Source organism: Phodopus roborovskii, unplaced genomic scaffold, assembly GCF_943737965.1.
Source record: "Phodopus roborovskii unplaced genomic scaffold, PHOROB, whole genome shotgun sequence".
Lineage (NCBI taxonomy): Eukaryota > Metazoa > Chordata > Mammalia > Rodentia > Cricetidae > Phodopus > Phodopus roborovskii.
The window spans coordinates 5,927,833-5,952,113 of NW_026126585.1; the positions used below are offsets into that span (position 1 = coordinate 5,927,833).

General features: G+C 48.2%; 2 protein-coding genes across 2 annotated transcripts in view; one reads left to right on the forward strand and one right to left on the reverse strand.

Annotated features, from left to right (window-relative positions):
- Nucleotides 1-846: 846 nt before the first annotated feature.
- On the reverse strand, nt 847-8,463 carry Dbi (diazepam binding inhibitor, acyl-CoA binding protein). The gene is made up of 4 exons (XM_051204031.1): nt 8,273-8,463; nt 7,236-7,353; nt 3,830-3,892; nt 847-1,105 (listed from the first exon to the last, which is right to left on the reverse strand). Exons 1-4 carry the CDS (start codon nt 8,279-8,281, stop codon nt 1,032-1,034), a joined length of 264 nt encoding a protein of 87 aa, XP_051059988.1. The 5' UTR covers nt 8,282-8,463; the 3' UTR covers nt 847-1,031.
- A 72-nt stretch (nt 8,464-8,535) lies between these two features.
- Nucleotides 8,536-24,281, forward strand: part of CUNH2orf76 (chromosome unknown C2orf76 homolog) — a 55,375-nt gene continuing 39,629 nt past the window's right edge. Inside the window, exon 1 of the mRNA XM_051204032.1 lies at nt 8,536-8,550. The gene's annotated coding sequence lies outside the window, so the exon portion shown is untranslated. The remainder of the gene's footprint in view (nt 8,551-24,281) is intronic.

Genomic DNA, 24,281 nt, shown 5'->3' on the forward strand with positions numbered 1-24,281 from the left:
TGAGTGGCCTTCCTGCACCCATGGGAGACCTCAGCACAGGTGCATACTGTTCCCAAGGCGCTCCCACTCTTGCTCAGTCGCTCTGGATCCAGGGAGAGGCTGACCCGATCAAACACCGTCAATGCTGCCTCCTTAGAACCCGAGGGCGGCCCGACATGGGGCTCTTAGAACATCTGTAGGCTCAGGTCCCAGGCAGCTCACCTGATCCGAGGGGGCTGGGAGCTGGAGGAAGAAACACTTCTCCAGCCCGTCCGTCACCATGGCTGTACACACGTGTGACCGCCCCTCACCTTCCATGCAGCTAAAAAGAGGGCCGAAGCCCTTAAAACATACATTCTCACTTATTTTTACTTTTATTTGGTTTTTATGATCTAGGGTCTCATGGAGCCCAGGCTGGTCTCAAATTTGCTGTCACCAAGAGATGGCCTTGAACTTGTGAGATGCCTGACTCTACCTCCTAAGTGTTGCGATCACAGGTGTTCACAACCACGCCTAGTTTCTTTGTGCAGGGTTGGGGAGCTGAACCCAGGGGTTTGTGCATGCTAGGCAGTGCTCTACCAAACTGAGCTACACCCCAGCTCCAAAGCGCATGGGATGAGAGACTGGAGCGAGGCAAGTCATTTCAGGGACCTGGATAATGGGCTGCCGAGATGGCTCGGTGGTAGAAACACCTGAGAAGCTGAGTTTGATCCCTGGGACCTATGTGGTAGGAGGACACAACCAACTCTGGCAAGTTTTCCTGACTTTCACACATGGGCTGTTGCATTCACACCCATTGTATACACATAAAACAAATACACTTAAATGGGAGATAAAACAAGAAAAACATAAAAGAGCCCAGACAAGTAAAGACATGAAGTAACAAATGTACTTTTAATCGATTTTCAGGTAAAAACTACACAGGGGGTGGAGGATCAGCGATTAATTCTGGCCCTAATTTATCAGAGCCATAGCATCTACATTAGAAAAAAAAACAAGGTGTTATGTCCTCACGGGTCACACACATGTGGCTGGCCACCAAATCCGGTCGTTTACATTCCGTATTTCTTCTTGAGCTCTTCCACTTTCTCCACATAGGCTTTCATGGCACTTTCCTTGGAAGTTCCTGGGAGGAATGGGGGGGAGCACACATTAGGGCACCCACCTGGGGAGTGAGGTGTCTGCTTCTGCTTTTGTAAACTTGTACACGTGTATTTGTACCATGGATGTGATGTGTACATATGTGTCTGCGTGCTTGCCAGCAAATGTGCATATGTGTGCAACGTGGAGGTCAGGGTTCCACGTCAAGTGTCTTCTCCATTGTTCTCTATTTGCTTAAAAAAGAAAAAAAGGCTTTTATTGCTTACTTATTAATTAGTATGCATACATGCCTGAATATACGCATGTGAACCAAATGCATGCAGCTGTCTGAAGAAGTGAGACTTGAGGCTGTCAGATCTCTTGGACCTGGAGTTTCAGGCAGTTGTGAGCCACTTGCTGTAGGTTCCTGGGAACCAAATCCAAGCCCTCTGTAAGAGCAACATGTGCTCGTGATCAATTAACCACTGTCCAGTCCCATCTGAGGTACTTAAAAAAAGTTCTTTATTTTGCAGGGGGGGCTGTGGTGGCTTTATGAGAAAAGCTCCCACAGGCTCATGTAGCTGAAAGCTTGGTCCCCAAGTTAGTGGCAGTATTTGAGAAGGATTAGGAGGTGTGGTGTTATTGGAGGAGCTGTGTCACTGGGAGCGGGTTTTAAGGTTTCAAAAGCCCATGCCCGGCCCAGTCTCCCTCTCTACTGCCTGTGGAGCAGGATGTAAAGCTCTCTGTTATGAGCAGTTTTCCCACCATCCTGGTCCCTCAGCCCCAAATAACACACAGAGATCCTGTATTAGATATAAAGCTGTTGGCCAGTTACTAGTGTTTCTTATCAGCTGCTCTGTCTGAAATATTAACCCATTTCTATCCATCTAAGTGTTTCCATGTGGTCTCACCTTACTGGAGAGGTCCAGGCCTCTTACTCCTCTTGCAGCCTCCATTTTAACTCCTCTCTACTACATTTCCCAGGGTCCTCCTTGCCTCCCAGTCCCGCCTATCTTGCTTTCCCACTGGCCAACAGGGCTTTATTCATTAATCAATAAGAGAAACACATTTACAGAATGACATCTCCCATCAGCTCTTGACTGCTGTCCCCACCATCATGTCTGTCTGCTTCCTGCCATGGTGGTCAAGCACCAACCCTCTAAAGTTGTAAGCAAGCAAAGTCGCCTTGGTCGTGGTGTCTCTTTACAGCAACAGAACAGTAATTAAGACGGGGAAGGGTGTATCCTACTACAGCAAGGGTAGAGGTTAGAGGGTGACTCGCAGGAACGGATTTTTATCGTGTCAGCTCTGGGAATCAAACTCAAGTTTGTCAGGCTTGGTGGCATCCCACCAGAGCCTCCACTTCATTTCAGGAGACAAGGTTACTCCCGGGACCTGGAGCTTGTGGATCGATCTGCCTGTCTCCGCCCTTCCCAGCATTAGGGTTACAGATGCATATCGCGGTGTCTGGCTTATTTATACAGGTACTGGGAATCTGAACTCGGCTCCTTCTGCTTGCATGGCAGGCAACTTGCTGACTGAGCAATCCCTAGCTTTTAACATATGACATGACGCTAGGACCTTACACACGTGTTGGGTCACAGGCTGGACATACTTGCTGTGGTCCCAGCTGACTATTTGGAGGCTGTTTCTTACACATACAGCACAGCTCTCTTAACATCTCAGAGGTGGCCTGAGGACTGGGCTCACTGCATTACATACAGGGCATGAACTCTGCCTCGGCGAGGTTCAAGTTCTTGCATGACGGGGTCACCCGTGAATGTGGGTCAGCATGGACCTCAGCCTTCTAGACAGGCAAGGAAGGGTTCCTGCAGTGATTTCGTGTTTGGCTTTAGCCTTGTGGACTATCTATTTTAGATTCCTATCTCCCAGAGCTTTGCTGTTGGCTGTGAAAAAGTCAGCCGCCCTCTACCCCGCTGTGAGACAGGTGAAGGCCGGAGAAAAGCAGCTGGCTCTTGGAAAGGAATGAGGCGAACCTTTGTCTCCTGGTCACGGCACAAGGGACAATGGATACCCTCTGTGGGGCAGCCATACTGGCTTTCCTAGATTCCCCCGGGGTAACGAGAAGACCTGGGCACTGAGGAGGCTTGTTGTGAAGCATTAGGGTATCTGGGGCCTGAGAATGCTGTGGAAGACGGACAGACAGACCCACATGGCTCCCTGGCAGTGCATTTGAGTGTGCCGGGCCCTTCCTGAGTTCATGCCTTTCCCCTCGTGGGGACAGAGGCTTATTCAGCAACTGGCTGGCGAGGGTACGGAGGCTGCCAACAGCTTCGGTGCCAGCTTTCAGGGCTTGCTGCCACGGGAACACGTGATTTAGTGGAGCCTGGACACTTCTTGGATGCCTGTGCTTAGCAAATAATAGTCCCATTCACTGGCCATGCATTACCTCATCCTCCTGTTTCATGGGCCCTTCTGGCTGAAAGGGAACTGGGGAATGGCCACTCGGCTAAGGGGTCACCGCCTGGCCTTGTTGGGGAGTTAGAGGTTTGGACGAGAGAACTCTCTTTACTCTGAAGACACCCAAAGACCACGGCAACATTGTCCCTACTTCTGCCCAGGGACAGAGCTCTTAGAAAAGACACGGGCAACATTGGGAGGGAAAGGACGTGGCCTAGTTTCCCTCATGCTAGGCCTGGCTGGGCTGGCTTCCAATGTGAGCCTCCTGATCTTTGTCCTCTCCACTCCAGAGCGGGGAGTCTTCAGTTCCCAGCCTCACAAGGGAGGGGAGTTCGTCAGAACAAGTTACCTTTAAGCTTGTTCCAGGAATCCCACTTGGCCTTGCCTTTGAGATCCAAAAGCCCGGGCCGATCTGCAACAGCGGAGGGGAAGGCAGAGGGGGTTGTCACAAGTTGTAACGCAGAACTTTATCAACTTTTTTCCTACAAAAAGCAAGACACCCTCCAACCCCAAGCCCCCCGAAATAGGGGTTCTCTCTGTAGCCCTGGCTATCCCGAACTCACTCTGTAGACTAGGCTGGCCTTGAACTCAGAGATCTACCTACCTCTGCCTCCTGTATGTTGGGATTAAAGGTCCGTGCCACCACTGCCCAGAACCAAGACATTTTTTTTTTTTTTAAATGCACAGATTTCCAGTGTCTCACACAGAGGGTCCTGTCATAAGAAACCCAGATGGATTTATAGCAGCCCAAATTTAAAACTAAGAGAAAACAGGATGAAAAAAATGTTCTTAGCTTTTTTTTTTTTTTTTTTTGTTAAATGTTTAAAACCCAAAGCATTACTTGAAAGCAGCACTATTCTTTTGGCTGGGATGAAGGTTAGCTGGTGGGCGCTTCCCCAGCGTGCACAAAGCCCCAGTGAGCTTCAGCACTGTATAAATAGGGAATGGTGGCACACGTCTAGAATCCAAACACTCAGGAAGCAGAGGCAGGAGGATCATGAATTCAAACTCATCTCAGCTACACAGTGAGTTTTAGGCTACATGAAAACTTGTGTCGAAAAATAAATTATAATACCATAAAAGGAAGTTGATAACCCTGGTGGTGCACACCTGCGATGTGCCACTCCAAGGCTGGGGCAAGAGGGGCTGCGGAAGTTCAAGTCCTGCCTGGCCTACAGGGAAAGCTCAAAGCCAGGTTAGGTGGCTTCGTCAGATTCTGTTTCAAAACCAGAAAAATGTTAAATAATAAAAGGGCCAGGGATGTGGCTCAGTTGTCAGAGTGCTTGCCTGGCATGCCCCAAACCCTGGTCCCTTCCCTAGCACCAGATAAACCAGGCCCGGTGATCCAGAACTGTAATGTGGAATCAGGAAGACACAGCATGATCTACAGAGAGAGTTCCAGGACAGGCTCCAGAGCAATAGAGAAACCCTGTCTCAAAACAAGAATTTCAAGGTCATTCTTTCTTTTTGGCTATACAGTGAATTTGTGTCAGCCTAGGCTACACACGAGACGCTGTTTTATACAAAACAAGAGAGGAGAAAAAAAAAAAAAGCCAAAAATTATCAAACCAAACCTGTACTTTAATCAAATGAAACAAACATTCACTCACATGGTTCAGAATCTAAAAACTCTGACCAAAATAAATAAATAAAAAAAAAAAAAAAAAAAAAAAAAAAAGATGCTGGAGATGGTTTGGCAGAGGACCCAGGTTCAATTCCCAGCACCTACATGGCGGCTCACAGCTGTCTGTAACTCCAGTTCCAGGGGATCTGACACCCTCACAGACAGACCAACAGACATGCAGGTAACACACCAATGCACGTAACATTAAAACAACAACAAACCCCAAAGACAATTCTGAAAAGAAATACTGTTAGGTTCCCCTCACATCCTTTCTCAGCGGCCTGGTTTCTCTCTGTTGTGTTACTGTCATCAGGGTTCTGGTGTCCTTGCCCGTGACTTGTCTTTATAACCTGGCCCCATTTCCCACCACATGACTGGGCTCCTTGTTGATCTGTAGGTTTTTTATTTTTAATTGAAGACTAGGCTCCTTCCGGAGCATCTGCGCTTGGGAGAGAAGTTCTCCCACAGTCCTTCCTGCTTCCAATGCTAAGAGCAGAAACTGCAGAGCATGGCTTGGGAACTGAGTCCTGGGAAAAGTCCTGGGAACCGTACAGGAAGACTCCCTGCCAGTCCGTTCTCCCTAGACAGAAATGTATATTCACAACACTCAGTTAATGTGTATATTAGGATACATTGTACATGCCAGTGTGGCAGGTGTGGATGCCAGAGGATGATTTTGGGAGTCAGTTCTTTCATCGAATGGGCCCGTTAGGCAGCCAGGCACGGCAGCAAGAGCCTTTACCTGATAGCCATTTCGCTGGTTCTTGCCCCATGCAGCTAACTGAGCCCTTGAGACACAACTCATGCAGCTACAGATGAGCTTTGTGCATTGCTTAGGTTTAACCATTTTCAGCTAAAACCTATGTAGCCACATGTACAGCCAGAAAAACAGACAAATTTCCAGATCACGATGCGATAGATTACAAGCCAGGCTCCTGCTGTTCATATGCCAACAAGTACCTCTGGCCTGGCTAGAGGCCAGGCTCTTCCAAAATACTATCTGGTAGCAAAGCATCCCAGCCTCCTTCCCTCCTCACTTGCTTCTGCTCTGACCTGCTTGGCCTGCCACTCCAGCTCCAGTGGAATTGGAAGCCACACTTGGTGGGTGGCTGAGGGGGTACATTTCCTTCTATGCTGTCATGAGTCCTTGCTAGAATGCACTGTGCTGTTATCTCAGTATACAGCCACCGCCTGAGGCAGCAGAAAAGACAATATTTTAGGCCAAGGTAATCTACAGCATAGTCTTCAAAATCTGTGCCAAGGGGCTGGAGAGATAGGTCAGCTAATACAGTGCTTACCTTGAAGTATAAGGACCTGAGTTCTATTCTTAGAATTCACGGTGGGAAAAAAAAGGCAGTGTGTGTGTGTGTGTGTGTGTGTGTGTGTGTGTGTGTGTGTGTGTTTGCACAGTGCAGTCTGTGCTCATAATCCCATTGCTGGAGAGGTAGAGACAGTTAGATCTCTGAGGCTTGCTGGCCCACCAACCTAGTCAAGCCCCAAGCCAGGGGGAGATCCTGTCTCAACTAAAAATGAAAAGCAAAGCATCCAAAGGTGTTTGGATGGTGCCGGTGGAAATAGTACTCAAGGCTGTTCTCTGGCCTCCACCCTCCATGTGCTCTGCCCGTACAAAAAACGTCTGTACCAAGACGTTCAGAGCGGGGTAGTGGTGGTGGAGGGGTCATCTGAATGGTTCGGACTTTGGCCAGCATCACTTCTATCCTGCCCCAGGATACCAGAGGCTTCCCTGCTCATCTATTATGGCTTGGGGTGGCTGCCAAGTGCTCGATGACCCTGCTCATCTGATGGGAACAGGAGACTCAACAAAGCTACTACTGAGCCTTTCCTTAGAGTAAGGAAAGGCTTTCTGCTGGGACCTTTGCTTCCTTCACAGTAGAGGCTGAGATAATCAGTAAAGTCCTTCTAAAACCAGACTGAATCTGCTCCCAAGGTCAGGCAAAGAATATAGGAAGATGGTCTTTACCGGCGAAAAACCTTCCAGCTTAAAGTCTCCACACCAGTGATCTGTCACCATACCCTGCTTGAACCCTGGGGCCTCAGGCAGTTGGCAAATGAGGCTCTCGGACTGCCGAGCCAACTTGGCCTGCGCCGTTGAGAAGTCGGGCATATCTACCTGTGTTTACGTCACCCACGGTGGCTTGTTTGAAGTGGCTGTAGATGAAGAGCATCTCTTCGTCAGTTGGCTGAGTCTTGAGACGCTTCACCTCCTCAGCAGCTTTGTCAAACTCAGCCTAAGTGAGAGGAACAGGGATGGATGGGAAGGCAGGAAAGAGGAACTCCTCCCAAACTCCTCTCACCAAGATGGGAAAAGGCCCACCTGTTCACTCATGCAGTTACAGCGCTGTGATTTGGTACACCGTGAATGGACACGCCCTTGAAAGTTTTCCTACCCCCTGCCTGACCACCGTTGGCCCAAATCCAGCAATCGCTGGGGTTCCAGAGAAGCCCTGACCTCTGATCAGCGGAGATTGACGGGACCGTGAGGGAAAACGTGGTGTGATCAAAACGGTTGATCAGGGTTCAGGACGCGAGTGCAGTGGAATCCAGAGCCAGGAGCCCTCTATCTAGTCCCTTCCTATTGGGGCCTGGAGTTCAGCATTGACCTCTGTCCCAGTGCCCAGGGAGAAGCAAGTGGGAGGGGCCAGGGATCGCCCTACAGGGCTCGGTCCGGACGGACGGGGGTCTGCACTGGGGGGGAAGGAAAAGGCCTCTGGGCCACCTCGCACAGTCGCATCTCTTCTGTACAGAGGCATGCCAGGCACAAGACTAATTCCTTCCCCGACCTTCAGGCTCCCCAGCCAGGGAGGGCCTCCACGAGTGTCCCCACAGTTCCACTCGGGTCCTTCCCAGAACGGGATTCAATCTTCTCTGCCCTCCATCCCCTCATTGCTCCATCTTTCTTTCGAGGACCCTGTGCCGGCTTCACCCAGGAGTCCAGCCCACCCGCAACTCTCCAGCAGTTCCGGCGTGGGTGGCACTTTCAGAAATCTGCACGGGGGGGGGGGGAGAGAAAGTTCCGCTCCCCAGGCTACGAAGCTGGACTCGGATCCCAGAGCCTAGCATCCGAGGGAAGACACCTCGCGGGGTTCCTGCAGACTGATAGCCCCAAACCCGCTGCATCTTCGCAGCCCCGCAGGGCACGCGCAGTACCTGAGACATTCTGGCGAGGAGGCCTGGATCTCGAAAGCGCGGGAGCAAGTGCGGCCACGGAGCACACCGGTCCTCTAGGGCGCGCAAGGAAGCGAGCTCCCTTAAAAGCACTGCCCGTGCGTTCCAACAGAGCTCGGGCGAGCGCCTGCAGCCAATCAGAAGTCGACTCTGCCCTCGGGGGCGTGTCCAGCCTAGCCTGGCGCTCCACGCCCCTCCCGGACCCAATGGGGGTTTATTGCGCAGGCGCGGGGAGGAGCCGCGGGGCACGCCGGGAGCAGGTGGGGAGCGCCTCGGGGTTTTGGGCGGGGGGGTGCGGGTGGACTCGGGGTGCGGGCGGCTGGGCAGAAGCTGGGCGGGAGCCGAGGTCGCGTGGAGTAGGGTGCTGCTCCAGGAGGGTGGAAGTCAGTATGGTTCTCTGCCTGTAATACTACCAGGCCGGTTGGGAAGAAGCCGGAAGTTGCATCTCTGGTCTGGTACCGTCTCAGCCTGGAAAGGGGGTGTCGCGGCACCTTTAAGGGAATCGAGGAAAGAACCCTGGGTGCCAGGCGCCACGCAACGGCGACCCGTTGGTTGGCCAAGCCTTTTCGTCTCAACCGTTGGTACATTCTTTGACCTGTGCATATTGCCCGTAGGTTTCAGTCCAGTGTTCCCCAGGGCTTTATAAAAGCCGAGGAGCCAGTGTGTGTGTGTGATAATGTTTTACACGGGGGAGGTGCCCAACGAACCCTCATTAAGTGAATAACTTTTCTCAAATGCTTTTTTAAACACTTGGCCTGGCGAGTGCAAGCTTCTAGCCCATGGGCACGCAGCAACGGACAGATGCAACCGTAGAGCTTATAGTGGGTTAATAGTTGGCATACTAAGTTACAGATTTTTTTTTTTTTTTTTTTAAGTAAAGCTTTGGAAGTTTTAACTGTTGTGTGTGTGGGGGGGGATGGGGGTTCGGTGGAGAGAAGATTAATGTTTGAGCAATTCCTGCAAGCAAGGGAAGGAGCATTCTGGCAGAGAGCAGGCGTGAGTAGTGGTTATTGTGGGAATTGATGTCCCTTCTGAGTTCTTAGTCTCATTAACAAAGTAATCTAAAACGGACTCAGAAGGAAGACCGAGGACAATTTCATTGAAGTTTGAGGTAAAAAACCAACAGGGTGGACAAGCTGAAAATACTGACGCCCACTAGGAAGAAAGGAGATGGCCTTTTAAGTCAGGCCCAAGGTTAGAGAAACAGCTAGAAAGCCCTCAGCAGGGCGTTGGGTTCAGAGGGCATACAGTTCCAAGCATCCTGTCTCAGGTCAAAGGATTGCAGCAGAGGCATGCGTTTAGACATAGAAATAGAGATAGCTTATTAAGAAGGGGAATGCAGAGAACGAGGGAGTAAAAGGGGGTGAGGCTGGAGAACTAAGAGAGAGGCTAGCTAGATGATGGCAGAGGTTAGTCATTCTGGGGATGCAGGCAAGCATTCCGATGGAGATGGAAGCCATCGGGATTTCCTGGGAGAAGGGGAGGCAGCGCAAGTGGGTGGAAGGATTTAGTGGGCCAACAGGAGAACCTTCTGCCATTGGATACCAAGGTGGCAAGAAGGGTGATAGAAAATCCTCTGGAGGTCACTACAAAAGAGAGATTGTCCCTCTTCAGTCTCCTAATGTGTGTGGCAAGAGGCCTGGACCACAGGTTGTCACCCTTTCTACTCTCCACCTCATCATAACTGTAGTCGTTTACAAAGGGCTGGCTGGCTGTTGCCCAGTGCTGGATAGTGTCTGCCCAGTACATCTGAGGTCGTGAGCTGGATTCCTAGCTCTGCAAAACTGAAAACTTAAGCCCAAGCTTTCAGATGTCACCAACAGCGCCGGTCAGGTTTTGTGGCATGTTTGAGAAGGAGAAATTTAACTGCAGGGAAGGGGTCTAGGTTGGCCAGTTTGTGGACCACTTTGCTTAGAGAGCAAGAGTAACAAAAACTTTGGGCTTTAAGTTTGGAGACATTGCCTGTGAAGTGTAAAGAGTGTGGGTTTCTTCCATGGTGGTGATTTAGGGGTCAGATGAAAACCTATGGTAGCCAGAGCTGAGAAGGAAGAGCACTTCTTGTCATGGAGTCTCCCTTAGACAGTGTTTCAGAGTAAATGCAGGTGTTCCTGTCCCTTTCCTTGATGCTCAGTGAGTGACTCTTTGTTGTCCTATTATCTATGGAAGTGTCATCTGAAGCCCTGCCCTTAGGACATCTACCCCAGGGAGTTGGGGTGGCATTTGGAGGCCATAGAAAACTTCCATTTGGTTTGAGAGACAGTGTCTCTCTCCTTGTCCTGGAACTCACCAAGTAGGCTGGCCTGGCTGGGCCAGTGAGCCCCAGGGGTCCTTCTGTCCTGTCTCCCCAGCACATGGTAGCATACATCACCATGCCTGCGTGTTTTGCATGGTTTATAGAAATTGAACTCAAGGGTCCCAAGCTTGTGTGGCAAACATTGTCCTGACTGAGGCTTCCCAGCCCTTGGAACTCAATTTTTAAAAGTAAGCTTCAGGCGAGGTGAGCCAGCAGGGGGAGTACTTGCCGTGCAACCCTGACTCCAGCCCTGGGACCCTTTATAAAGGTGGGGGGAGAAACCAACTCCGCCAAATTGTCCTCTGACTGCCGCATGCACGTTGTGGCATACACGCATCTGCACTCGCACCCGTGGTTCTTGCACACGCGGACGATTGTAACTGCTCGGTATGTTTGGGCTAAGTCATATGAATTCTTAACAATTACACGTTTGTACTAGAAAAAGGTCATTGCTTTTCATGATGCTGAGAAATCACGGAGTCCTCAGCTCTGTTTCTGTCCTCATGAGCAGCTCTCGCGTTCTGACTTTATTTTCTGCAGTCTGCTCTCTCCCGGACATAAGCTAAGGAGAGTAGACTCACTGCCTCATCCCTCATCCTTGCTCTTCCTAGGAACTCCACACATACTGACTGTGCCCCCTCTGGCAGGGCTAGCCTCACACTGGGATCCCAGGGATAGGGAGGCTAAAGCAGGAGCATCCGTGAGAGTTCCATGACAGCCTGGGCTCCGCACTGAAACCTTGTCTCAGCCAACCAAAAGGACTTTGGGGATGGCTCAGTTGATGGAGTGCATGCTTTGCAATCATGGACACCTGAATGAGGATTTCCAGTCACCACAGAGTTGTTGAAATTTATTTTCCCCACTGAGGATGGGGATGCAGGCAGATCCCAGGTGGTCATTCTAGCCAATTGGTGAGTGTTGGGTTCAGTGAGAGACCCTGTCTCAAAAAATAAGGTGGAGAATGACTATGGGAAATACGCAGTGTCAGCACTGGCCTACACACGCACGCACGCAGGCACACGCATGCACGCACGCACGCACGCATGTATGCTCCCACATCCAAAGGCATACATCTCTTTCTCACACACATATACCAACAGAAAATAGAAAGAAAAAAAAAAACCAAAAGGTTCCTTTTAATTAGCTTCCAACTTGGAATACAACTGAATTTGTTAGAGCTGATCGTGAGACCATGGGCTGGAACAAAGCAGATAAACTCTGGCCCAAAGCCTGTGCAATCTTTTGGTAGCAATCCCAGCTTTGGAAGCAGAGGGCTTAGGGGGGATGGGGAACCTGACCCAGCCAACTTGTCAGCCAGTCAATAGCAGTAGTCAGTGTTGCAGCTTGTTCTTGTGGATATGAATCTATGAGGTGTCATTCTGTCTACTGGCTCCCCTTGCTCTCAACTTAGATTAGCCAGGTTTGCCAGGTATGACATCCCTACTGTGAAACAGACCTCATGGCAAATCCGAAAGCAGTTGGTTAGCCCTGGAGCTGTCATACCACGATTTGACCAATTGGCATATTTTGCCAGGCAGGTCAGTGTTATAGCATGCAGGATCCAATACTGGATAAGGCAGGCCACTGAGATCTTTTATCATGAAGCAGCTTGCATTACACCTTCTGACACTGCTTAAGCTAGCCAGCAGGGAGCGTTTCCCAGTCACGTTGAGGTTGATTTCTGTTTCTGTATCCACAGGTTTCCCATACTGTTAGTTTAAGCCAGTTGGGCAAGACACAATGAACAGGTGAAAATTGTTCCCACCCAGTGAGTGTGAAGAGTGGTTTCAGGTTAAGTTTCTTGCTCTAATTTCTAAAAGTAACCCAATCGTTAAGGGGAGAGTTAAGAACAAACTACTGCTGCAGGAGAGCTTTCGTGGGAGGCAAGGGCAGTATCACACTGCCAGTTAACACGCTACGTGGTTCCCATCCTCTTGGAGTGTGGCTCCTCTGGCCAGGCTCCGGCAGAGCCGGGAGGGGAATAGTGCCTTTTCAAGGGGTTGGGGAGTGCTTCTGGGAGAGCAGTGGGGACAAGGGTGGAGGCTGGGGTTCATGAAGGCTGAGGAAAGAGAGTCGGGTGGGAAGGTGAGCTGGACGTTGCCACAGCTGTAGTCAGTAAGAGAGGCTTTGCCAGTGGAGTGCTGAACAGTCCTCTCCTTCCTCAGATGCTTATTTTGAGGGACTGCATCAAGCCAGGTGTGATAGGAGTGTGTGTGGCACACGCTTGGTCTCCTTCTACCCCCCCCCCCACTTCTTCTGTACCCAGGCAGCATGTGTGGTGGTGTGTAGTGGTGATACCATTGAACACAGAGGGCTTGGCGGTGAAAGACTGTTACGAGCACTTTCCCGCCAGCCTGGTCCCAGAGCTACATCACCCCCAAATAACACACAGAGACACTGTATTAGATATAAAGCCGTTGGCCTGTTCCTAGCGTTTCTTATTGGCTAGCTCTGTCTTAATTATTAACTCATTTCTATCAATCTAAGTATTTCCACGTGGTCTTGGCTTACCGGGAATGCCGGACCTGCATCTCCTTTGCCTACTACACCTCTACAGAGAAGGGAGATTTCCTGTTTGTCTCTGTTTATATTCTGATTCTGCCCAGCTACGTCACTTCCTGCCTGTCTGTACAGACCTCCAAACTCTGTAGTTAGCTAGTGGAAGTAGCCATACTACGTCACTTCCTGTCTGGCCAATCAGTGTTTTATTCATCAACCAATAAGACAAACATATACAGAAGAACATTCTCTGTCATCTCCTCTTTTCTGTCTAAATACAAAGAAGGGCTTTAACTTTAACATAGTAAGATTACATATAACAAAACAATTATTAAGCAAGAGCTATAATTACAATATTTAGTTCATTAACATTATTAAGAATTGAAGAAAATATCATCTATTCTATCTTTGAGATTCTAAAGTCTTATATGTAACTTATCTTTAACCCTAACTAAGGAATACTATAACCATAACTGTCTTCAACTCCATCAAAGACCACAGAAGGATAATATAGATAAACTCTAGAATTAACAGAGACATTTGCTACCTGGACAGTCACCCACAGTTCTTCTGTAATGTTGTGGCATCCATCTTCAGCTCATAGGTCATAGTGTGTCTGACAGACTTCTCAGTGAAGCAGGAAATTTTAAACTGTCCACCTGTATTGGCAGTTTGTCAGTTATTTTTCTCTGTGTCCGGCAGACTCTTCCAGAAAGCGGAAACTCTTCAGGATTGTCCATCTTGTTTTGGGAGTTCAGCAGTCACTTTCCTATGGGTCCTGCATGTCTAGTTTATACAGCAACATTCAAACGGTCTAGGCAAGATTTGCTGTCACTCTTTAGTAGTTTCTTCCCCAAATTGTTAGTCTTGCTGTATCAAAAGCAAACTCCATAACAAGTTTCTTAGATGCCCATCTTCCTCTCAGACGTAATTGGTTTTTGTCAGGAGCAGTTGTGTCTCATAGTCACAAAAAAACCCATAACTGTTTTAAATACCATTTTCTGAAGGTCTTTGAAAGGTTCTAAGACTATCCATCTCAAATATATATCCTAACTAAGTTTTGACTATTATAGGTAACTATAATCTGTACTTAATTATACATTACATTTTAAAATGAGCCATATAAACACAATACCTAAGCAAGAGGAGAAATATACCTATCACAAAATTGACCTTAAATTTGTATCAATAAATGAAAATCCATTCCAAAAGAAAGTATTCATTTCTATACCATAATCCTCTTTTTTACCTTTAAAAAGAGATTGTATGTTATCATTAACCATTTATAACCAACCCCATTTGAATGAAAACAAACATTTATAGACAATATTTGGGAATTTGGGCGTTGTTCTTTCCTAACTGCTTCCCGCTGGTAGGGGGTGCTGTCTTGGGGATCCTAAGAAGGCAAATAAATTCTGGCCTTGTCCCAGCTGTTTTGAATGTTGGATCACCTGGGACACTGTTTCAGGAGGTCTTGCTTGATCAAGCCACATTAGTCTGGAAGGGATCCACAGCTTTTCATTTTCTGTAGAAACAAAAATAGAAATTCTTTCCCCCAGTAACCTGTCCTTAGACTTAAATTTTGAAGTCAAACATTTCTAAAATATGTAAGTTGGATTCATTCAGCAGCGTTTGATAATCAAGTGTATTTTAGCAATTGTTCCTTCCTTAGCAATTGAGCAACTCAAAGACAGCACAATAGCACACAGTATCCAGATTCTGTGTATTTTCCATTTTCACGTGGCTTTTTTATTACTCTATGTCCTTTACTTCTATTTTTTCATTTATTGAGACAGAATTTCTCTGTGTAACTTTGGCTGCCCTGGAATTTCCTGTGTACACCAGGTTCACTTAGAAATCACGGAGATCTGCTTGCATCTGCCTCTTGAGCGCTGGAATTAAAGGTGTGTGCCACCACACCCAGCTACTCTGTTTCTTTCTATTTTTTTTTTAACCACTTTATCCTGTTTCTTTTTCTTTCCCAAGCCTTCATATATTTTAAAACACGCTATAAACCTGTAGAGTTTTTTCTTTACCTTAATCCATCTTTACTGTAAACCTTTAATCTTTTTCTGGCCACAAGTCTTTTATCTGCTAAACAACAACATTGCTTTCCAATATGGCAGGGATACATTTGCCGCCAGCACTGAGTGCTGTGTTCACTGCCTTGGTCTATGCTACCATCAAGCAGCATGCTGCTGGCTTTGAGTTGTGTTCACTGCCACCGCCAGCTGCTCGTAACCACCATTGAATTGTTAGCAGGGCTTCTTCTGGTGCTCATGCCCGGTCAGGAAACCTCCCTTAAAGGAGCTGCGCAAGTCTCTGCTTGTCTCTAGCAAATCAGAGACCGACTGAGAACCAACAGAGAAAAATGCTGCTACCAAGAAGCCTTGCTTGTCTCTGTTCTTTTGTTCCTAAAATCCTCTTGTTAAGCTTTTGTCAAGTTTTAAGTGGAAGTTCTTAGTACCCACGTTGTAGGCACCATTTTGTTACAAGCAGTTTCCAGCCAGCCTGGTCCAGGGGCCACATCACATGTACATGCATGCGTGAAGGCCAGGGGACAACCTCAGTTGGTGTTCCCCAGGCACAGTCGTTAAAGTGGTTTATCTTTTAACTGTGCGTATGTATATGAGTCTGTGTGAGTTTATGCTGTGCCTGTGCAGATGCCCATGGAAGCCAGAAGAGGCTATTGATTGACTTTGGAGCTAGAGCTGTAGGTGGTTTGTGAGCTGTCTGATGTGGGTTTTGGAAATCAAACCTGGTCCTCTGGAAGAGTAGCAAGTTCTCTTAACTGAACCATCTCTCTAGCCCCATTCTTGTTATTTAAACTTGTGTGTGTGTTGAGTGTGTGCATGTGAGTGTGTGTGTTGTGTGGTGTATGTGTGAGTGTGTGTATATGAGTGTGTGGTGTGGTATATGTGTGTATGTGTGTGAGTGTGTGTGGTGTGGTATATGTGTATGTGTGTGGTATGGTATATGTGTATGTGTGAGTGTGTATATGAGTGTGTGTGTGGTGTGGTATATGTGTGTTTATGTGTGAGTGTGTGTATATGAGTATGTGTCATGTGGTGTGTGTGTGTTTGTGTATGGGAGTGTGTGTGTTGTGTGGTGTATGTATGTGTGTATGGGAGTGTGTGTGTTGTGTGGTATGTGTATGTGTGTGTGTATGTATGGGAGTGTGTGTGTTGTGTGGTGTATGTATGTGTGTATGAGTGTTCAAAGGACAATTTTCAGGGGTGAGTTTTCTCCTTCCTCCTTGTTCAGGCAGTGTCTTTACCTTTTATGTTGCTCTGTATTCTCCAGGCCAGGTTCTAGGTGATTCTCATGTGTCTGCCTCTTATCTTACTGTGGGAGTGCTGGGATTACAGCTATGAGCCTGTGCATCCGGCTTTTCACCTGGGCCCTGGGAATTGAACTCAGGTCACCAAGCTTGCAAGGCAAGGGTTTTTTCTTGCTGACTTACCTTAGTGGTTTCACCTTGTTTTTGAGACAGGATCTCTTCCTGGACTAGAGCTCCCTGAGTTACCCTACCCTGGCTGACTGGCCAGTGGACCCCGGGATCTGCTTGTCTCTTCCTCCACAGTGAAGGGATTTCAAGTGCTTGGGATAGCAAATACTTGGGGTATTTTTTTAAACATGGGATCAAGGGATTTGGGTCCTTGTTTAAGGTCCTTATGCTTGCAAGGCTTCACCAACTGAGATGCTTCTCAAGCCCTGTCTTACTTAGTGCCTCTCTTTGATCTCCCACTCTGACAGAAGAAGGGGACCACTGACATATTATTACTAGATGGAGGGAAAGTTCTGTTCTTGCTAACAGCTGAGGTGGGGTAGGGAGGCTGGCTCTCCCTGGGTCTCTGCAGCCGCCTTGCTGTCCGGGACAGGAATGGCTTGCTACTGTTTATGACCTGTCTTCCACGGATGCTGAGATGGGCTAGGAGGGTGGCCTTATTACAGTGGGTGGAGAGACAGCGCTGGTCCCTCCAGTAAGCCTCCCTTACACCACCTGTAAGTGGAATTCTTAATTGATCTAGATAATAAAAGGCTGGATTCAGATATAAATATCACCACAATCATCCTCATGGAGAGGGAGGAAGACAGGTAACCAGTGATGGGGTGGAAGTTGGAGTTTCCCAAGTGGGCTCATTGCCACAGGGAAGATGGGAGTAGGATGCACAGTGGCCCAGCTCCCTACCTCCTCTACCATGCGATAGGGTGCCCCATTAAGCCCTGGTGAGGATGAGACTCCTAGCATCCCTCTGATGCTGCTGGTCCAGGTAGAGGTAGGGTCACAGTCTCTTGTGTGCAGAGCCATATTGTTTCTTTATTGTTGATACTTCTGAGGTTGGACAGTTGCTAAGCAACGAGTCTGAGACCCAAGAAACCCCCAGGAAACTAGTCCAACCACCACCTTACGCCCCAGATCCTGAGGTTTCTAGCTTGCCTGGCCTCCTCCCTCCATGTTTCAGAGTGTTTAGCTTTGCATTGAATATAACATCAGGATTTGGAGTTGAACTCCGAACCATCTTCCCTCATCTGTAGCGCGAAGGTTAGTACAGCGTGAGCACCTGGAGCTTTGCTTGTGGTTGACACCCTGAATATCAGTTGTCACTATCACATGGGTAGTTTCATAGTATGAAAGCTAAACAGACACATGATAAGGACAGAGGTCAAATTTTGTGCTGGCATTTCTGTGATGTCAGAATCAAGAGAGTTGAGTCAGTGAGTCAAGGTCCTCGATGCCAAGGCCAACAGCCCCAATTCTATCCCTATGACCCACATGGTAGAGGAGAGAACCAGAAGGGGACAGGTGTCTTCTGACACCCACACGTGCATTCGCACGCACAGGTGCACACACACACACACACACACACACACACACACACTAATAATATTTGTGTGTATGTCTCAACCAAGAGCTCACCTTTTCTGGCTAGATTGGCTGGCCAGTAAGCCGCAGGGAGCATCTTGCCTCTGTTCCCCAGTCCCCAGTTGCTGGGGTTGCCAGCATTTGCTGCAGTAGCCAATTTTGTGTGTGGTGGGGATTGAATGCAGGTTCTCACACTTATGCTTCAGGTGCTTTTTCTACTGAGTCATCTCCCCAGCTTAGGGTCATTTCTTTGAACAGTTAGTGTGTGTGTGCGCGCGCGCGCGCGTGCGTGCCTGCCTGCCTGCCTGCCTGTCTCTGTATGTGTCTGTCTGTGTGTAGGGGTGTGTGTGAGAGAATGCATATGTACCTAGTGTGTATGTGGGGGTCTTTCCACACATGGGTCCTGGGGTTAAAACTTTCTGGGTTTGGCAATGGGCTGGGTGGCCCCAAATGACCTTTCTTTATTGATGCTGTTGTAATTAGTCAAGAATTACTTTGTTCTTCTTAACATGGACTTGTGGAATAAAGGCATTTGCATGATTTGGGGGTAGAGTCTGTAGTGAGGCTCATTTTGTCTCCTGGGTGAGTCTAGGTCATGTCTGTCTAGTTGGCCCCCAAGTTTTGCTGACAGAGATGAGATTCCCAGCACAGTCAGGGATGCAGAATTATTACTTGTGACTCAGCAGCCAACAGCTTGTTGTTTTATGCAACAGACTCTTGGGACATTCAGAGCTAGGTCATTTGCTTTAAATCCTGGCCACCCACTGATGACAGATGGCAGGGTGCTTGTCTTGCTAGCATCCCTCCATGTTTAGCTCCTGCAGACTGGATAGGCCCCTCTGCTGCTGTGAGTGGGGAAGTAGCAGCATCTGTGGATGCAGCTTTGTGTGGCGCACTCAGCTGTGGGAGTCAACAGCATGTTGAATTAGCACTGATGACCCTACCCACTAGGCTATGCCCGTTCTTTCCCTTCTGTGGTTTGAATTTTTAGATTTTTATTAAAAAAAAAATTAACAGAGAGAGAGGAGAGAAAGGAGAGAGAGAGAGAGGGAGGTTTGTACACTTGAGTGTGGTGCATATAGAGGTTCCCTCTGGAGCTGTAGTCATAAGCGATTGTGAGGCTGGAAACTGAACTCCAAGAGAACAGCAAGCACTCTTAACCACTGAGCCATCTCAGCAACCCCTTTGAGCATCTCTTGAAAGCCAGACAGGTATCTTCTGACACCCACACGTGCATTCGCATGCACAGGTGTACACACACACACACACACACACACACACACACATACACACACACACTGAAAATATTTGTGTGTATGGTCCTCCAGCTAGTGCTGTTGGAAGGTGACGGAACTCTGAGAAATGGGGCCTAGCAGGAAGCCTTTGGATCACTGGGTGTAAGCCCCAGTCTCTCTCTTGGTCTTTTGCTGTTAACCCTGAGGTGAGAGGTTCCATTCTGCCACAGTTTTTGTTCCGTCTGGTACTGCCATAGACCTGACTGATGCATTGGGGCCGTAGATGGGGAACTGATGGAGCACTTTTGGTCTGTGAGCCGTTTCTTCTTTTCGTTGTGTCTGAGTCAGTGTTCTGTTGCTGCGAAGAGATTCTGTGACCAAGCAACTCTTAAAAAGGAATGCGCTTAGTTGGAGCTGGCCTGTGGTTTCAGAGCTCTGGTCGGTTTTCATCACGGCAGGAAGCCTGGGTGCCAGCAGGGCACATGGCGTTCCTCCAGCTTCCCCAGTGAGGTCTCCCCTGCTTACACCTTCTCAGGCCAACCAGGCCGTGGCCTCCATCAGTCTGAGTGATGCTTTCCTTCAGTCCCACCCCGGAAATCACTGTGAAATGTCACGCTTGGCTTAAAGTGAAGGGAATAAAAGTAAAACCACTTCAGATGTCTGTCTATCTATATCTATCTATCTATCATCTATCTATCTATCTATCTATCTATCTATCTATCTATCTATCTATCTATTTATCTATCTATCTATCATCTATCTATCATCTATCTATCTATCTACCTATCTACCTACCTACCTACCTACCTACCTACCTATCTGAGACCGAGAAGGTTAAGCACCACTGCTCTAGAGTGAGTCCATCCTGGCATACATAGCAAGAAGAAAAATGACCTAAGGGTGGGTCACAGTAGCCCTGTATCTCTTACCCAAGTCCTACTCCTTCTGGAGAACTTGGGAATGGGGACTGAACAGCTCACTGCACACAGGTCCAAAGCCACATTTCTGGCCCAGGAGGAAGAGATACATGGTCTGCCAGGCAGAAAATGTATGTTACCTTCACAGAGGACCCTCTTCCACAAATCGCAAAATTGGTCTTGTGCCTTTTTTTTTTTTTTTTTTGTTTTTGTTTTTGTTTATTTAGGACAGGGAGGGCCTTATGTAGCCCAGGCTAGTAATGAAGAAAGACCATGAATTTCACATCCTTGGACCTCCACTTTCTGAGTGCTGGTTAATGTCATGCTGGGGGTAGAACTCAGGGCTCTGCGCATGCGAGGCAAACACTGTACCACACTGTACCAACAGCGCCTCATCTCCAGCCTATGTTTTTACAGCACAGATACGAGTAGAGAGGTGTTTGCCTTACTGGGGGTATGGGGAGTGAACCATTTGCTTACTTATGGTCACAGGGGAGGTCCCTTGTCTCAGTGGATTGAGGGTGGCTCTTCTGTCGCGTTACTTGAATATTGCCAGGTCCATTTCCCGGTTGCTTTCCTGAGAACTCTGGTTATGGAGACCAGTTCAGGCTAATGGTTTTCACTCTTACAGTTCCTTGAGCTCCTTAGTCCCAGGGAGTGGCCTCTGCGGTGTCTCCCATGAAATGGGTCTCCATCAGAATGGAGAACCTCACATTTAGGTCATCTGAATTGCCTTGTGTGTGTGTGTGTGTTTGTGTGTAAATGGGTACACGTACCTCTGGGTGTGCCTGCCTGTATGTGCATGCGTGTATTAGTCAGGGGACAGCCTTGGGCGTTGTTTCTTAGGCCGTTTCCATTTCTCTTTTGAGACAAGGTCTCTCACCACCCTGGAACTTGCCTGTAGACTGGCCAGCAAGCCCCAGCAATCTGCCTGTTTCCACCCTTTCCCCCAACTCTGCTACTATAAAGATACACCACTACACCTGGCTTGTTTACATGTGTTCTGGGGTTTGAACTCACGTCCTCATGCTTGCAAGGCAAGTACTTTACCGACCGACTGGGACATTGTCTTAGTTTTGTTTCTGTAATAAAATACGTTGGCAAAAGCATGTGTGGGAGAAAGGGTTTATTTTAGATCACAGTTTCATGGTATAGTGCGTCATCGTGGGGAGGTCAGGATGGAAGGAACTTGAAGCAGCTCTCTCTCTCTCTATGTGTGTGTGTGTGTGTGTGTGTGTGTGTGTGTGTGTGTATGTTCAAGAACAAAGAACGATGACTCGGCGCATGCATGCTAGTGTCCAGCCCACTTTCTCCATCCTTAGATAAGGGATGCCCTACCTAGGGAATGGTGTCACCCACAGTGGAAAGGTCTTCCCACGTCAATGAACATAATCAGGACAATCCCCCCACACGTGCCCACATTGTAGGCAGTCCTTCATTGACACTGTCTTCCCAGGTGATTCCAGATGTGAGGGGTTGACAATTAAGAACCAACCACACACCCCACTCTTTGAGACCGAGTCTCCTGGACCCTAGGGTGTTCTCAGACTCACTGTACATGGAATTTTTGATTACCCTGCTGACTTGTGGGATTGCAGGTGTGCTCTACCATGCCTGGTGCGCTCAAACCCAGGCTTTGTGCATGCTTCATGAGTACTCTACCAACCAAGCCATATCTGCTGCCAGATGACCTAACTGTTGACATTGACGGAAGACATGAGACTCAGACCAGAGACAAAGCACTCTGTTGTTCATGACACAGCCAACATCCCTTATCATTTTATCAGTTACTCTTGCCCCAAAGTCCCAGGGGTCAGGGCCGTGTGGCTCAGAATTTGTACACATACGTGTGTTTGTGTCACAGCTGTAGAACCCCAATTTTAGGCAACCTGAACCTTCATAGTAAGACCCCAAGCAACTTTTCCCCTGAGGGAGGATCTTTCTTCGTTTTACCAGACAGTAACCAGATCTGCAGTTGTGCGGGTAGGAGATCCTGTCTGTCTTGCTGAGCTGCTAGAAGCCACACATCCTTGAAAGATGTCTTAAAGTGGCAGTAGCTACCACCTCTGCTTATACTGCATGCAAAATCCGTAAGATACCCAGCATACGGGATGAACCTTCTCTCTGGCGATTGTGGGCAAGGGAAACAGGTTCATGTTCAGTGTGCCTAGTTTAAGAAGGAAAGTGTAAGGTGGCTCAGTGGGTATAGTTCATGGGGACCCAAGTTCAGATCCCCCCCAGGACCTACATAAAAAACTGGAGCCGCTCTGGGCATGGTGGTACCTGCTTTTAATCCCAGCGCTCCAGAGGCGGAGGCAGAGGCACGTAGATCTCTGTAAAGTTGCGGCTAGCTTGAAAATCCTGGCACCCAGGAAGTGGAGACAGAATGATCTCTGGAGCTCGCTTGATGGTCCAGTCAAGCCAAATCAGTGAGGTCTCAGTTCAGTGAGAGACACATAGATGGACAGACGAACGGATGAACAGACAGACACACGAGGAAGAGAGAGACGTAAGAGAGAGACAGATGTGCACAAAATAGTCTTTCTCCCAAATCTGGAAAACTTGGCTGCCTTTGGTTATTTCCTAAGTGTCTCATGTCTTGGGCACAGACAAGTGGTTGCTTTGCACGTTTGCCTAAGATGAAAGGTCACGACTAAGGCAAGTTTGTGGAGCTGTAGGTGTCACAGACTCAGGGAGTGGACGGGGATCTTCTGCTTCTGTATTTATTTGGCATTGATAATGACCCATCCTCAGCTGCTAAGGTCCCCATGTGATAAGCGTCAGCAGCATGGGGGACATGTGGGAGTTATTAGGTTATCTCAGATTTATCTTGAACCTACCATGTTACTTAAATACTGACTGACGAGTTTAAAAATGTCCCCCGTTACTGAAAGCCCACCACTGTCACAACAAACCAATCAAGCCAAATTAGTAAAACCAGGTTTAATCTGAGCAAAGCATTACAGGGAGGGATAGAAACAGGAACCATGAGGTGAATCCAGAGGCCGAGTCTGGACTGAGGCAATTCCTCAGGGGGAGGGGCCGCTGCTTGGCACCCTGAGGGCGGGGTTTGGACCCTGGCTCCCAAACACTGACAGGTGAAAGGATATATGTATGTATGTATGTATGTGTGTGTGTGTATATATATATATATATATATATATACATATATATATGCTTATCTAAAAATGATCTAAATTTTAAAAGCATTCTTTTATTTTAGATGTGTGTGTGTGTGTGTGTGTGTGTGTGTGTGTGTGCGTGTGTAAGGGTAAGGGTACATATACTATAGTGTGTGTGGAGGTCAAGGCACAACTTGGAGGAATTAGCTCTCTGCTTCTGCTGTGTGGGCCCTGGGACTAAACTCAAGGCTTCATGCTTATGTGGCAGGCTCTTTTCCAACTGAGCCATGTCTCCAGTCCGTTCTTCATCTTCTACACTTGGTCATGTGTGTTAGTTTTATTACTCTTAGTTAGTTTCTTATTGTTGTGACTAAAAACAAGTTTAAGGGTCAAGGTTTATTGTGGCTCACAGTTTCAGGGGGCTCAGTCCATTCATACAGGGAGGGCACAGCAGAGGGCTCAGTCCATCATGGCAAGGAGGGTATAGCTGAGTGGCTCATGTCACATGGGACAGGGTGTGGAGGAAGGGATCTGGGGAGAGGCCAAGGCAAAGGAGAAGCTCCCAGTGATCTGCTTCTTCCGCCCAGGCCTCTCATTGCCTCCCACTATGCATTGTCCTGAGTTCTTCTAATCCTTTCCTTAGGCCAGAGTCCTTGTGATCGATGGTCTCTGCACATGCCTCCTAGGCATACTCAGAGGTATGCGCCAGTCTCCTGGGTGTTTCTCACATCGTACTAACAACCAACATTAACCAACCGCCTGGCGGCTGAGGTGACTCAGCCTGTTAAAGCACTGGCAAGCCTGTGCAAGCCTGACTGTGTGAGCCCCATCCCTGACACCCATCCCACATTGTCTGCTGACCCTGACTTGTGCGGTGTGACATTCCCCCCTACCCCCATGCCATGCATGCGCTGATGAATAAATAAAACAAGAAGCCATCACAGAATTGCGCATACAAGGCAAATTCATTTTTAAAGAAAACAGGGCCAGTGAGATGGCTTACAAGGAAAAGCAGTGCTGCTAAGCCTGGTGACCTTAATCCATCCCTGCCTCGTGGT

Coding starts and splice junctions, on each gene's coding strand:
- Dbi (XM_051204031.1), bottom strand. Junction 3,893..7,235: donor CGTGGGTGACGTAAACACAG/GTAGATATGCCC, acceptor CCGCTGTTGCAG/ATCGGCCCGGGCTTTTGGAT. Junction 1,106..3,829: donor TTCCTGGAACAAGCTTAAAG/GTAACTTGTTCT, acceptor CATTCCTCCCAG/GAACTTCCAAGGAAAGTGCC.